Raw genomic sequence first — 13,920 nt, 5'->3', positions numbered from 1 at the left:
ATAGATGAGCTAAAACTTAGAAGTGTCTCTTCACCAAAAAGCAGCTGGGGTATGGGTGGAACTACCACTTCCCCCCACACACTATGATCAGAGCCACCTCATAGTTGCTTTTTGGAGAAAAGAGATTGTTTCTGTTTTAAACTCCTCTCCTAACATGTAGTCATCAAAGAATAATGAAAAACTGGAGATTTCAGGGTAGCTAAGAAAGTTGCAGACATCCATAATTACTTGTGCAGAGGAATGGGGCTGTGTGGTCCAGTTTGAGGTAAGAGAAGGGAGTTGGGCTGCTGAGCTCTGATCCTGCTGGGACCACAGTTCAGCCCATTCTCTCGCTATTATTACACAGGGATTATCCTTGATTCTTGAGTGCATTTTCTGAGGCTGGAGGTGGAGAAATGAATTCACAAATTGGTACAATATTTGTGGATGGTAAAGGCAGTATGGTGTAAAAATGTGTACTTTGATCCAGCATGGCTTTTAAGCCATCCCTTCAGCCTCCAGCATGTTAGCAGAGCTGAGAGATGAAAGCAGTTCCACACTCAGCAAAACTTGACTTTAGCTAAGAATTTTACATGAACCGAGAGTACTGCAGCCATTGTTACACACAGGCAGAAAATAAGACAGAAAAGAATCCAAAGAGGAGGCCTAAACAAAGTAGGAGAGAGCAACCCCTGAGCTTTTAAACAGGCTCCCCCTACAGGTGAAGGCCTACACTGACATATACCTATTCTAATTGTGTGACTAGCTTGCATGCTGTTGCCTCCAGTGCTGCACCCACTTTGAAAACCCTAAGTATCCCTAAGGTTTGGGAGTCTTTCTGGAATGGTGCATGTGCCATGGAGCTGCAGCAGAAAGCGGTATTGGAAGCTAGTTAGCTTTCTGTTCATGTGATAATTCTGTTGCATACAAGCTATTTCAGAGTTCTTAATTAGATTTTGGATACTAGATTAATATATTTCTCCATTGTCTTCCCTCTTTTCTCCAGAGGAAACAGTGAAGAAGAAATTCTGAAAGCTAATAAGTATGTTTATTCTCTTCTCTTGCGATCAGCAGCAAACAAAAACCTGACTCTGCTGGAAAGAGCAGAAGTTGTTTTAAACTTACTGGAACAGCTGACTCAGGACACTGAAGGCAATAACCTGGGAATTCAGTGACCTGATTGAGTGCTGGTACACGTCACAGCAATTGAATCAGTGCCTTGCTCACAAAGGGATTTGTGGTTCTGTTCTGTAGGCTGCTTGGTTTTATTTATATTGTTGCATATATTTATAAGAATGTACAGCTGGAAAAACAGAACTTTATCACTAGCCTATGAATGCTCAGTTATGAGTTGGTATATTTTGTTTTTACACTGGTGTTTTTATATTCTGAAGTGCTAAACCAAATGTATAGTTCATTTTACCTGAATTGTAATGGACTTTCTAGCATTGTGTAGCAGTGTGGTTTTGGTAACCACTGATCTTTGTCAGTAAGACTTCATTGAGCTGTTTTTGTAAACATTTGTAAGCAAAACGTCCATGAAAAGTATCTACCCACAGTATTAAAACCACCAGAGATTCACATATGCAAATATAAGAGCAGCACCTGCTGTTTTCGAGCAATATGGTGCCTTGTCTGTTTCAATGCAACATTTAAAATAGAAATTACCCAATGAAATGGCCTCCTTTATATCTTGGCACTCTTTTTTCCAGCAATGAAAACTGTGAATAAAGTTATATATGAATAAAATTTATTTAAATTGCATCCTATAAATCAGCATCTTCTTGTTATGCTTTCTTGTTTCAAAGTAGTGTATTGCTTATATACTCTTACATTTAATAGTGATTTCTGAGTACCCAAGGTGATTCACATCTTGATGTTGTCCTAACTTCAACCCTGTAAGGTAAATATTATCCTCATGTTGCAGCTGAGGTGGGGGGGGAGTGCCTTGCCTAGATGACTGTAGGGTAAAGTTTGTACCGGGAAATTCCTCATTCACATAGCTAAGTTTCTTAGAAGCAGTTGCATCAGGCAGTAGATTGGTGGAGGATGCCCATCTCTGTTCGCCTACTTTTTTCTTTTTGAATAAGAACATAAGAACAGCCCCACTGGATCAGGCCATAGGCCCATCTACTCCAGCTTCCTGTATCTCACAGCGGCCCACCAAATGCCCCAGGGAGCACACCAGATAACAAGAGACCTCATCCTGGTGCCCTCCCTTGCATCTGGCCTTCTGACATAGCCCATTTCTAAAATCAGGAGGTTGCGCATATACATCATGGCTTGTACCCCGTAATGGATTTTTCCTCCAGAAACTTGTCCAATCCCCTTTTAAAGGCGTCCAGGCCAGACGCTGTCACCACATCCTGTGGCAAGGAGTTCCACAGACCAACCACACGCTGAGTAAAGAAATATTTTGTCTGTCCTAACTCTTCCAACACTCAATTTTAGTGGATGTCCCCTGGTTCTGGTGTTGTGTGAGAGTGTAAAGAGCATCTCCCTATCCACTCTGTCCATCCCCTCAATAATTTTGTATGTCTCAATCATGTCCCCCCTCAGGCGTCTCTTTTCTAGGCTGAAGAGGCCCAAATGCCGTAGCCTTTCCTCGTAAGGAAGGTGCCCCAGCCCCGTAATCATCTTAGTCGCTCTCTTTTGCACCTTTTCCATTTCCACTATGTCTTTTTTGAGATGCGGCGACCAGAACTGGAAACAATACTCCAGGTGTGGCCTTACCATCGATTTGTACAACGGCATTATAATATTAGCCGTTTTGTTCTCAATACCCTTCCTAATGATCCCAAGCATAGAATTGGCCTTCTTCACTGCCGCCGCACATTGGGTCGACACTTTCATCGACCTGTCCACCACCACCCCAAGATCTCTCTCCTGATCTGTCACAGACAGCTCAGAACCCATCAGCCTATATGTGAAGTTTTGATTTTTTGCCCCAATGTGCATGACTTTACACTTACTGACATTGAAGTGCATCTGCCATTTTGTTGCCCATTCTGCCAGTCTGGAGAGATCCCTCTGGAGCTCCTCACAATCACTTCTGGTCTTCACCACTCAGAAAAGTTTGGTGTCGTCTGCAAACTTTGCCACCTCACTGCTCACCCCTGTCTCCAGATCATTTATGAAGAGGTTGAAAAGCACCGGTCCCAGGACAGATCCTTGGGGCACACCGCTTTTCACCTCTCTCCACTGTGAAAATTGCCCATTGACACCCACTCTCTCCCTGCCCCTTAATGGAATGGGGGAAGCGTTACATGAACTGATGGGTCATGACCCACCAGTTTGAGAACCACTGCTCCAGGGGCATCTGGACTGCTTTGGTCTGGAGGGTTCAGGTTCGGCCAGGACTGGCTTAACATGGGTCCGGGGAACCTGCATTGAACCAGATCCACAGCTATAAAATCCATGAATAAATAGGCTCCTGTATATACATATGGAGATCTTCTATAAGTCATAAGTTAAAAAGGTCATTCCACTGAAGAATGGCGGTGGGGAACACTAATCTTTCCCATACTTCTATAGGAGTTACCCTGCATATGCCTGATCTCGTCTGATCTCGTAAGCTAAGCAGAGTCAGGCCTGCTTAATACTTGGATGGGAGACCGCCTGAGAATACTGGGTGCTGTAGGGCTTATACCATAGTCTTTCGAGACTGAAGGTTGCCAACCATTATAGGAGTCTATACAGTAAGGGCATAAAACAACCATTTCTGCTGTCCTGCAGGTAACTTCCACAAAATGGGTAGATACTTTTGAACTATCTACAAATGTCAAAGTTGTAATACAAAATTAATACAACAAATAAAATCCTTTTGGGAGGAGGGCATCACTATACAAAATCCACATCATGTTCCTGAAGGTTCCTAAAGGTTTACCTTTAGGTTCAGGTTTACCACAATGCCAGCAAATAGTTTCTTTGGTAAAAATGTTACTAAGCAAGCATTGTAGTGTATATTTGCTGAACCAATTGCAAATTAAGATCCATAGATATTGCAGTTACAGTAGCTAGAGCCATTTCCCACTGATTATGAGATGGGTGTTCCAACTTTTTATTTCATACCTTTTTATGACTTTTGAGTATTTGTAAAGCGGCATCAAATACTTGACAAACCAATACTATAGGTCTTTTTCTCAGTTGAATCAATAAATATTTCTAAAATTTCAGGTGACTCAGAAGCTGATAAAGCTGCTGGCCCAAATTTAGCTGCTAACAATGTTGTAATTGTAAATATTGCCAGTCATCCGATGATGGTAAATCATATTTAGCCTTAAGCCTAAAAAAAAAGAATCCTGATCCTGTCCAATAAATTGATCCAGGGTAAAAACTGCCCTATCTGTCAGTCTTCCACAAGAAAGTTTTCTTTCCTATTTTTAATTCAAGGTTAATCCATAATGCTAACTTATGGGTAAATGGATAAAGTTTGTATTTCCATGATACTGTGGTTCACAAATATCTGAGGAAATTATAGGTGGAAGCCCTTGTTGCAAGCTTACGCAGCCTAGGTGGAGCATTTGCCTGTAGCTGCTGCAGTTTATTGGATTAGCAAAACACTGAACAGGTTGCTGGCTGCTTCTGAAGCCTAAGAAATGAAATGGAGGTTGCTCGGGCATGGGGACACCCCCGAGGAAACTATCCTAAATAGCATTTAAGCTGATTTTCCAGTCCATATTCTATTTTTATTATTTATATTGCACTTTTCAACACTCATGAACGGGTTACATAGCAAAATAAAGATTTGGCATTCTAAGCTTGTTATCTTACCAAGTTTGTAGAGGTCTTGCAAAATATTTTGCTTTCAGAGTGCATGGAAAATGGAATTGCCAATATGATTATTTAGGAAAGTTAAACAAATGTCCAAAACCACGGTCAGGTTTCTTAATATTTGGCAGATTGGGTTAAAACTGACAGTTTCTTACTAAGGGGAGAACTGGCAGGACTGCATCTGTGACTCGTTCCTACTCCCTGTTGTAGAATCAAGAGTGCAGCTTATTACTTTGGGGATCCCATTTGAGGAGAATCTAAGGCTTTGTTGACATTAAGATTTTAAAAATAATCAACTGCCTATAACCACTAAGATACAGAGACTGACTCATTCTACATGGTCTGAGTCCAACAGTGTGGATCATACAGTTATGCTGACCACTGACTACAAAACAGCTGAATTGCTTTAGTGCCTATAAACTCTACCCCTTGTGTTTTATAAGCAGCAATTCTCTCCCCTCTAGCCTCACAGTTAATGCACTTTGGCATCCAAGAGAAATTACACAGCAGGAACTGTCAGTACCCAAGCCAGAGCACTAAATAACCGGTATAAAGTACCTTTTCTTTTTGCTCTGTACTGGTGTAGTCAGGCATCATGCCTCCTGTCTGAGCAAATTAGGAGGTGATACTGATAGGAGGCTGTTCTCTGCCCAAATGCTATGGCTAAGACAGCATTTCTCCATTAGAACATAAGAAGAGCCCCACTGGATCAGGCCATAGGCCCATCTAGTCCAGCTTCCATTATATCCTAAGCATTTTTTATTAAGAGCTATTATGAGTTGGGAACAATTGGTGCATCTTTTTGGTCTTGCCTTCACTTTTCTTACTGCTGGAGGAGACCTGTTAAATCCCTTTTTAATTAGAACAGTACTGTAATATGATTTTGGCTCTGTATTATCCTCCAGTATACAGACAACCTTAAAGATAAAAATGAACTGCAGTATTGAAGAGGAATACAAATTAACTAGCATTGTGTTTCTTTTTGGTAGAAAGCTTTTCAGAACAAGGATTTTCACATTTTCTCCATGCAATTCTTAAATTAGGAAATATTCTTCCTCTCCCCACATGAATCATATTTGCTGTCATAAAGTTCTGGTTCCAACAGAGAATAGTCTGCAGCTCATGGGGAGGTAGAAGACCTCATGCCTCCTTCAAACATCTGAAGTGACTTGGTCCATCAAGCCCATGGTCTCCACACTAATGTGTTTCTTTGCAGCACAGAATGAACACGCATGTGGTAAGCCACTACTCCAAGAAGCTTGCTGCAAGATGTTGGTATAACTGTGTCACAGGGGAGAATAATCTTTGTTTAAGAGATGCTTACTTCCATAAAAATCTCTGGGTGGTTTGCAGCAGATATTAAACAGTACAAACATAAGGAAATAAAGTCCTTCTCTTCAGAGGGTCACTGGTGTTTCCATGGCCACTGTGAAGATGGAGAGCACAGTCCATGCTAAGAAGGCAGAATGAACTAGAGGTGATGGTGATGCTTTGCCATGTTGGTGTTTCTAACCTATGATTTGTTATTCTGAAAGACACAACTTGAATTAAGTGTGACAGGACAGCAGATAGGCTTTAACTATTGTATTAGTTTTAAACCAGCTTATTTGCAATTTTGTCATACTTTCCAACAGCATGCAATTTTATTTGGCAGTTGAGCTGGCATACATCTATGCGAATAAGCATAAAGCGGCACACACTCGGCCCCTGAACAGATTATTTCCAGTGTCATGTCCATTTGCTATTTATTTGTAACAGAGCATACGCAATGAGTAAAATTTGCATGATGTGCTTTTGAGTCCACCAAAGGCGTTGCAGAAGAGCCTAGTACACATTGTGTAAATATTACATAAGAAAATGATCTTTTAAAGTCTGTACAAAGTTGTTTGGGTGCAACAAAAACTTCAGTGGAACTATACAACATTTATGTTTAATTGTAAGGTATCAAAGCACCACCTGTTTATTATTATTTCTAAAATCAACTGATGCTAATTTGTTCACATTTATCAGGGTAATATATACAGGTGTTACCTCTTATGCCATTTTTAAACAGTTGAACTTTAATTTGTATTTATTCCCCACTGTTAATACAATATGAAGTCGTATACAAACTTGTGAGCCAAAGCTGAGCATGACTTCAACAATAGAAACATTATTATTACACAATTTTTAGAGATATTACATGAAGGTTTCTGAATGCCAGGCACACCAACTTAAAACAAAACATCTGCATGAACAAGCCCTACAGCTGAAGGCTTTTTTTAATAGCGGCAGCGAGATCCTGTGGAGTAGGGCTACTGGCAGTGCAACTCACTGCAACTCCTTCAGCCACCAAGGCTTCAGCTGTTGTTGGACCTATAGCAGAAAACTGAAACAAAGAGTCATGTTATAGAGCAGGGGTGTCCAAACATTTTGGCAGGAGGGCCACATCATCTCTCTGACACTGTGTCAGGGGCCGGGAAAGAAAGAATTAATTTACATTTCAAATGTGAATGAATTTACATAAATGAATATATCAGAGATAGAACTTATATGAATGAATGAAGGTCTTGCAAAAGCTCAAAGTCTATAAAAGGCCTTGCGCAAAGCAAGGTCAGCCTTTCCTTCACTACCACTGCTGCATCAAAGACATGAAACAGCAGGTAGTGGAGGGAGCCCTTATCCCACAGCTCAGATGAGAGGTCAAACAGTTGCCCTCATACTGAGAGCAGCTGAATTGGGCCAGCGCAGGCTCCAGCAAGTCTCTGGAGGGCCAGAGGCTCACTGGGGACTCCCAAGGGCCTGATTGGGAGCCTCCAAGGGCTGCAAGTGGCCCCTGGGCCAGGGTTTGGGCACCCCTGTTATAGAGTACAGAGATGGCATTAGTATCAGCTTTTGCTGTGATAGCTTACTGCTTGATAAATTCTTCCTAGCAGGACATCAACATTGTGGCCTACAAGTACTCACCTTCATGGCCTGTTGGAATTCTAAGGCCATGTATGTACTTAAGTTTTAGATAGTCTATTTGTTAACATAATACACCTTTTCATTTCTCTTGAAGTTATAAATATATACCTATCAAATGTGCCATATCTTACCAACATAAGTTTAATTAATAAAGTTAACCCACCCTCTTTATCTCTGGTACTAACGAGGACTAAAAACTGCTAAGTACTATTTGCACTGCTAAATTTAATTTGGACATCAGGTGATTCAAAGCCCCACCTAAAGCATGCTTCCCTTAGGGCACAATTCTAACCAGGTCTACTCAGAAGTAAGTCCTATTTTGTTCAATGGGGCTTACTCTCAGGAAAGTGTGGTTGGGACTGCAACCTGAGTCACTCTGTTGATGAGAATTCAAATGCTACTAACAGTGAACACAGGATTGAAATGAAACAATATACTCCTCTCTGTTCAATAACCTTCAGTCAAGTTGCCAACATGAGACAATTCAAGAGAAGAGACAGATGAAAAAGCAAATAGACAGCTATTTTATCTTTTATCCTAATGAACAGCAGCTTTCTTTGAATTGGTAGAAAAGAGAGACAAGTTAGAGCTGCTGTCCTGAGAAGGCTGTCAACTTTATGGAAGTTCCAAGAACTGCACTGTAAAGTTTAATTATCTTGCAGATTGAATGAACTGTTTTATTTGTAGCCATCTATGTATGGCTGCAAAGGATTTTAAATACATGCCCTTTGTGATGAAAACATTGAACAGACCATTGATTACTGTGAAGTTGAGTTGGGGCACAATCCTAACCAGTTTTACTCAGAAGTAAGTTCTATTTTGTTCAATGGGGCTTACTCTCAGGAAAGTGCGGTAAGGATTGCAGCCAATGTCAATGAGTTACCCAAGAAAGTGGGTAAAAACATTTTCCTCTCAAACACTCAATACCTTTCTACCGAAGTTCTTAAAGCAACTTACAACCAACCAATAGGCACCATCATACTACACCAGAGTAAAATAAAGAGGCTGAGAAACTGATGACACATCAATGGGTCACTACATCTGTGACAGTCAGGGAAAAAACCACCTGTAGGGAACTCTTCTAGAACCAATAGGAAATATTAGATCAAGATTTAGAGGTTGTTTTACCTTAATTTGAGGAACAAAATCACCAGCCAATTTCTGAACCTGACTCAAACAGTATTTGACACCAGATGGACTGAAGAATGCAATACTAGCAGGAACACCCTGTGGGAAAAGTAAGAGTGAGATTATTGAAGCACATTCTTTATATTCTGGTTGTATCTTTCATATGTATGCAGCCAAAGGTTTCTTTGGTTTTTCACTCCATATGCATGCCCTCCTGTTCTGGCAAACTGCTTTCCAGTTTTGTTTTTAAGTTGGCAAGTGGTAAACTTTAAAAATATTTCAACTGATTCTGTACCACATACTCAAGGCTTCACTCATTTGTGTTCTCTCCCAATAATGCATTAAAGAAATGGTATTTTCTAGTTAAATCAGAATAATGGAAAGTAACAATTCAGGATCAGAAGCTAAACATGCACCACAGATGCTACACTTACAGAACATGTTCAGACTGCTAACACAAAGGCAAGCTATGACTTACAGTGCTGCTTCTGGAAAGATGTATGTTTCAGCTTGATTCAAGTACAACAGTCTGAGTACTGAGACAAGCAACAATAAATGGAGTCGGGCCATGAGGTACAGAAGTCAGTGTTTCTAAATGAATTGACAGACAGCTTGGATTCTACAATCAAGATACAACTTATTGTTAAAATGCTGTCCCTTTTAATGCCAGTGTTTCTCAAATGTTTTTAAACTCAATTCTTCCCTTTTAAATTTACTCTGCCTTTTGGAAATACCCAACCCAGGGCCAAATATTTGTTCCACAGCAGCAATTCTGATTCTGAAACACAACCAGGGACTTGGTAAAAAGTGCTCAGAAGATGTAATACCTGTTGTGAGAAATAATTTCTCAAGGATTCTTGAAGATTAGGATGTTCACTAGTCTGATAAACAGTAAGACTTTCCAGTGCAATACCTGCAATCAAAAAAAAATAAATCTGACATTCACCAGTTATTAAGAATTCCTATGAGTTCAAAACATGAATAAGAATGCATTTAAAATATACTAAATATTTGTATTGCAGTTCATAGTTCATCTAGCTTAGCAAATTTCCCCCCAAAGATACAAAGACTTCTTTAATTTTGAAAGCAAAGCTCTTATGAACATTTACTTTTGAAATGTAGATTTGATATGCTTATATATATAGCCATTCTGAGTGATCAGTGCTATCATGTGATCATTTCACTCAAAGACATATCAAAAACCTAATGAAGGCAGACTGGAGAGAAACTGAACAAAAATCTCATATCACGCAATAAAAGCCGAAGGATATTTCAAGAGTTTAAAAATGTATTATTATACCTGAGCAAAGAAAGTGTGCCAGCTCTAATAAAAATACATTAATTTGGAGGGCAAGTTATATGACATATCAGCTTTTTTCTTGGTTTCCAACTCATGTAGGTATTGTGGGTAAGGAAACAATAGACAAAGTAGCTAAAGCAGCAGTTGCTGATGGGATTATAGATTATAGATTAAGTAGGATTAAGAATGAGTGGCAGGAGTGCTGGAACAGGGTTACTTTGAAGACGAGTTTATAGGTTTTGTCCAAATATTGATTCTAAAATATTTAGATCCCTTTGTGAGCCTTGTGTGTAAATATTCCATGAAATGAAGAACAAATGCATATCCTTCCCGTTTACTCCTGCCTCCACCCCATTTTTCTATCCACCGTTGTCTCCTCAGGGCAATGACCTATCCTTCCAGTATATACAAAGCACCATGTACACAGATGGTGTACCGTATATTCCTACATAAATAAATGATGATAATACTTCGAGTGTTAAGCAAACATTGTACTTTGCATCATTGCTTCTACTACATAGGAAGTGCATACTACATGCACTGGACTTTGCTGTGCATGCTCTGTAGATGAAACAGCTCAAAATCCTTTTGAACACTTGATGACATACCTTTGTCCCTGAGCATTCTTGGAAGGACTTCTCTCTTGAGAGCTCCACAAGGAAAAAGTAGAGGCAATGAACTGGTCCATTCCTCTGTTTAGAAAAGTAAAAAATGGACTGAATTCACAATGACATTTTAAGCACACAGACCACAAAGCAATACAGTTTTCTTCAGCATTGGGGTTCGGGCACCATGGGGTCGCGAAGCCTCCATCGTGGGGTCACGACAATTTACAGGACTGAAAAAGGTTGAAGACCACTGGACTAGAGCACCACTAGGTCAAGAGGGAGAAATCTGGTATACCCCTTCAGGAACCAGGAGATTGTGTTTCAGTCCTTCTCAGGTTGTTGGCAACCTTCAGTCTCGAAAGACTATGATATCGTGCTCTGAAAGGTGGTTCTGGAACAGCATCTAGTGTGGCTGAAAAGGCCAATTCGAGAGTGACAATCCCTTCCACACTGGGAGCAAGTGCAGTCTGTCCCTGGTCTGTCTCCCTGGCTATGGGCCTTCCTTCTTTGCCTCTTAGCCACAGACTGTTGGCCAAGTGTCTCTTCAAACTGGGAAAGGCCATGCTGCACAGCCTGCCTCCAAGCGGGCTGCTCAGAGGCCAGGGTTTTCCACTTGTTGAGGTCCACTCCTAAGGCCTTCAGATCCCTCTTGCAGATGCCCTTGTATCGCAGCTGTGGTCTACCTGTAGGGCACTTTCCTTGCACAAGTTCTCCATAGAGGAGATCCTTTGGGATCCGGCCATCATCCATTCTCACAACATGACCGAGCCAACGCAGGCATCTCAGCAGTGCATACATGCTACACTCTTTCTCTCGATACCGAGCTAAACAAACGCATCGGTAAAGCAGCTACCACGTTTTCCAGAGTCACAAAGAGAGTCTGGTCCAACAAGAAGCTGACGGAACATACCAAGATCCAGGTCTACAGAGCTTGAGTCCTGAGTACACTTCTGTACTGCAGCGAGTCATGGACTCTTCACTCGCAACAGGAGAGGAAACTGAACGCTTTCCACATGCGCTGCCTCCGACGCATTCTCGGCATCACCTGGCAGGACGAAGTTCCAAACAACAGAGTCCTGGAACGTGCTGGAATCCCTAGCATGTATGCACTGCAGGTTCTTAACAGTTGTGCTAAAACAGCTTTCACTAGTGCCAGGCTTCATGGTAACTTTTTCTGCTCTCTCTAATATTTGGTTACAGTCAACAGTGCTGGGAGGGTATTACGGGGAAGAGTGAGCCGGAAGGGGGATGAGGTGAGCAAGTAGGGTACTGGGAAGGGGCTGGGATCGTGGTGGGGTCCCTAGACTCATACTTTATTTATATTGGCATGAAAAAGGTTGAAGACCACTGCTTTAAAATGCTCACATGCTAACTAAGTACATCATGGAAAGTGTGGTGTGCTTCACTTATATCTTTAGGACTACTGAAAACATTTAAAGTTCAAGGCACCCCTGAGTTTCACGTATAACTTAGGCTCTTTAGCATGTAAATTAAAAAAAATTCCATTGCCAATTCATGGATATTTTGGCTAAAAAGATCTGGCAAAAAGATAAATTACCTGGCTATGCTCTATTTCTTTTGCTGTTCAATAGAGAGCTACCAAGCACAAAGCTTCCAATCATCTTAAATTTTCTCCCTCCCCTTCAGGCACTTGGCATTACTCAGCATTCAGACACACGCTTGTTTAGCTATTTAAAGACCCATCTCAGCCAAATAAATTTGCAGTCTGACATTCTACACAGAAGAAAGGTCAGGCAGTCACAGGAAGGGACAGGATACTTTGAAAATGAGTGCCTTTCTACCTTGAGCAGTATCATAACTTGTTAATGGCAGACTAGGAAGCTGCCTCAATGACGGTCAGGCCCATACATTTTCCCTACTTTAAGGAAGACCATCTCTATTCCCTCCCTGCCATCTCCCCATCACTGTTAGAAGAAAACTGCTGGCATTACACAGATGACTTTGGGAGAGTTTTCCTCAAAGAGAACAGTCCTAGCATTCACATAATGCTGCAGTTCTCAAACTCACAGGGAGTTTAAGGACCCCAGTAAGTCCTTGCAGGGGAGGGGGGAGGCAGTGGGGGTGGGGGGGGGAGGAAGCTACATGATCCCCAGGATCGCATTGATAAGGGGGCTGCAGGGACTGGTATGTACTCACCAGTCCCTGCAGCAGCCTCCCTGGGGTGCAGGGAGCAAAACCAGAAATGGAGCACAATCACTGTGCTTTCACTCCCTGCACCCCAGGGAGGCTGCTGCAGGGACTGGTGAGTACATGCTAATCCCTGCAGCCCCCTCCCTGCCCCTTAAGGGGAAAGAGGCCAGGGCCCTCTGGCTGGGGTGTTGCGACATCCCAGTTCGAAAAACCCTGACATAATAATGGATTGTGTCCTACGTTCAGATAGTCATTTTCTAACTAAATTTGGGATACAATTCCATCTCTTCTTCAAAGTTATTCTAATAATTAACTTACACTGTTGTGATAGCCACTAGTTTGATGGCTTTAATAATGGCATAGATGAATTCATGGTAGATAGAGGTATTATTTATTTGTTTACCTAGGTATTTACTTATAGCCCAATCCTATGTGTGACTACTCAGTTCCATTAGTTGGTGTCAATGAGGCTTACTCCCAGGAAAGTGTGGATAGGACTGGACTGTTAGCCACTAGCTTAGATGGCTTTAATAATGGTATAGATCAGTGTTTCTCAAACTGTGGGTCGGGACCCACTAGGTTTGTTGCAAACCAATTTCAGGTGGGTCCCCATTCATTTCAATATTTTATTTTTAATATAGTAGACATGATGCTACCATGGTATGTGACTGCATTTGGGGCAATGTTACAGACCTGTACTTTTAACAAGCTACTATGCATATGCTTTTAACACTGATAGTCAATGGGACTTACTCCTGGGTAAGTGTGGCTAGGATTGTCAAAAATTTTACTGCTTACTGATGTCACTTCCAGTCATGACATCACTTCTGGTAGGCCCTGACAGATTCTCATTCTAAGAAGTAGTCCTGGTGCTAAATGCGTGAGAACCACTGGTACAGATAAATTCAAGGTAGATAGACACATGCGCTGCCTCCCATGCATTCTCGGCATCACCTGGCAGGACAAAGTTCCAAACAACACAGTCCTGGAACGTCCTGGAATCCCTAGCATGTATGCACTGCTGAAACAGAGACG

At 41.4% G+C, this 13,920-nt stretch overlaps 2 protein-coding genes across 5 annotated transcripts in view; one reads left to right on the top strand and one right to left on the bottom strand.

Annotated features, from left to right (window-relative positions):
- The window catches only part of EDRF1 (erythroid differentiation regulatory factor 1), a 34,295-nt gene extending 32,543 nt beyond the window's left edge, over nucleotides 1-1,752 (top strand). For all 3 annotated transcript variants that reach the window (XM_066620552.1, XM_066620553.1, XM_066620551.1), the window contains one exon: nucleotides 986-1,752. In XM_066620552.1, the coding sequence (XP_066476649.1) occupies nucleotides 986-1,154 (169 nt within the window). In that variant the 3' untranslated portion in view covers nucleotides 1,155-1,752. The remainder of the gene's footprint in view (nucleotides 1-985) is intronic.
- Nucleotides 1,753-6,321: 4,569 nt separating this feature from the next.
- The window catches only part of UROS (uroporphyrinogen III synthase), a 30,919-nt gene continuing 23,320 nt past the window's right edge, over nucleotides 6,322-13,920 (bottom strand). For both annotated transcript variants that reach the window (XM_066618791.1, XM_066618792.1), the window contains 4 exons: nucleotides 10,735-10,818; nucleotides 9,654-9,739; nucleotides 8,827-8,925; nucleotides 6,322-7,120 (listed from right to left, as the gene is read on the bottom strand). In XM_066618791.1, coding sequence (XP_066474888.1) covers nucleotides 6,995-7,120; nucleotides 8,827-8,925; nucleotides 9,654-9,739; nucleotides 10,735-10,818 — 395 coding nt within the window. In that variant the 3' untranslated portion in view covers nucleotides 6,322-6,994. The remainder of the gene's footprint in view (nucleotides 7,121-8,826; nucleotides 8,926-9,653; nucleotides 9,740-10,734; nucleotides 10,819-13,920) is intronic.

The sequence above is a fragment of the Tiliqua scincoides genome, chromosome 3 (assembly GCF_035046505.1).
Source record: "Tiliqua scincoides isolate rTilSci1 chromosome 3, rTilSci1.hap2, whole genome shotgun sequence".
In the NCBI taxonomy this organism is placed as follows: Eukaryota; Metazoa; Chordata; class Lepidosauria; order Squamata; family Scincidae; genus Tiliqua; species Tiliqua scincoides.
This window is presented reverse-complemented; position numbering and strand designations above follow the sequence as displayed.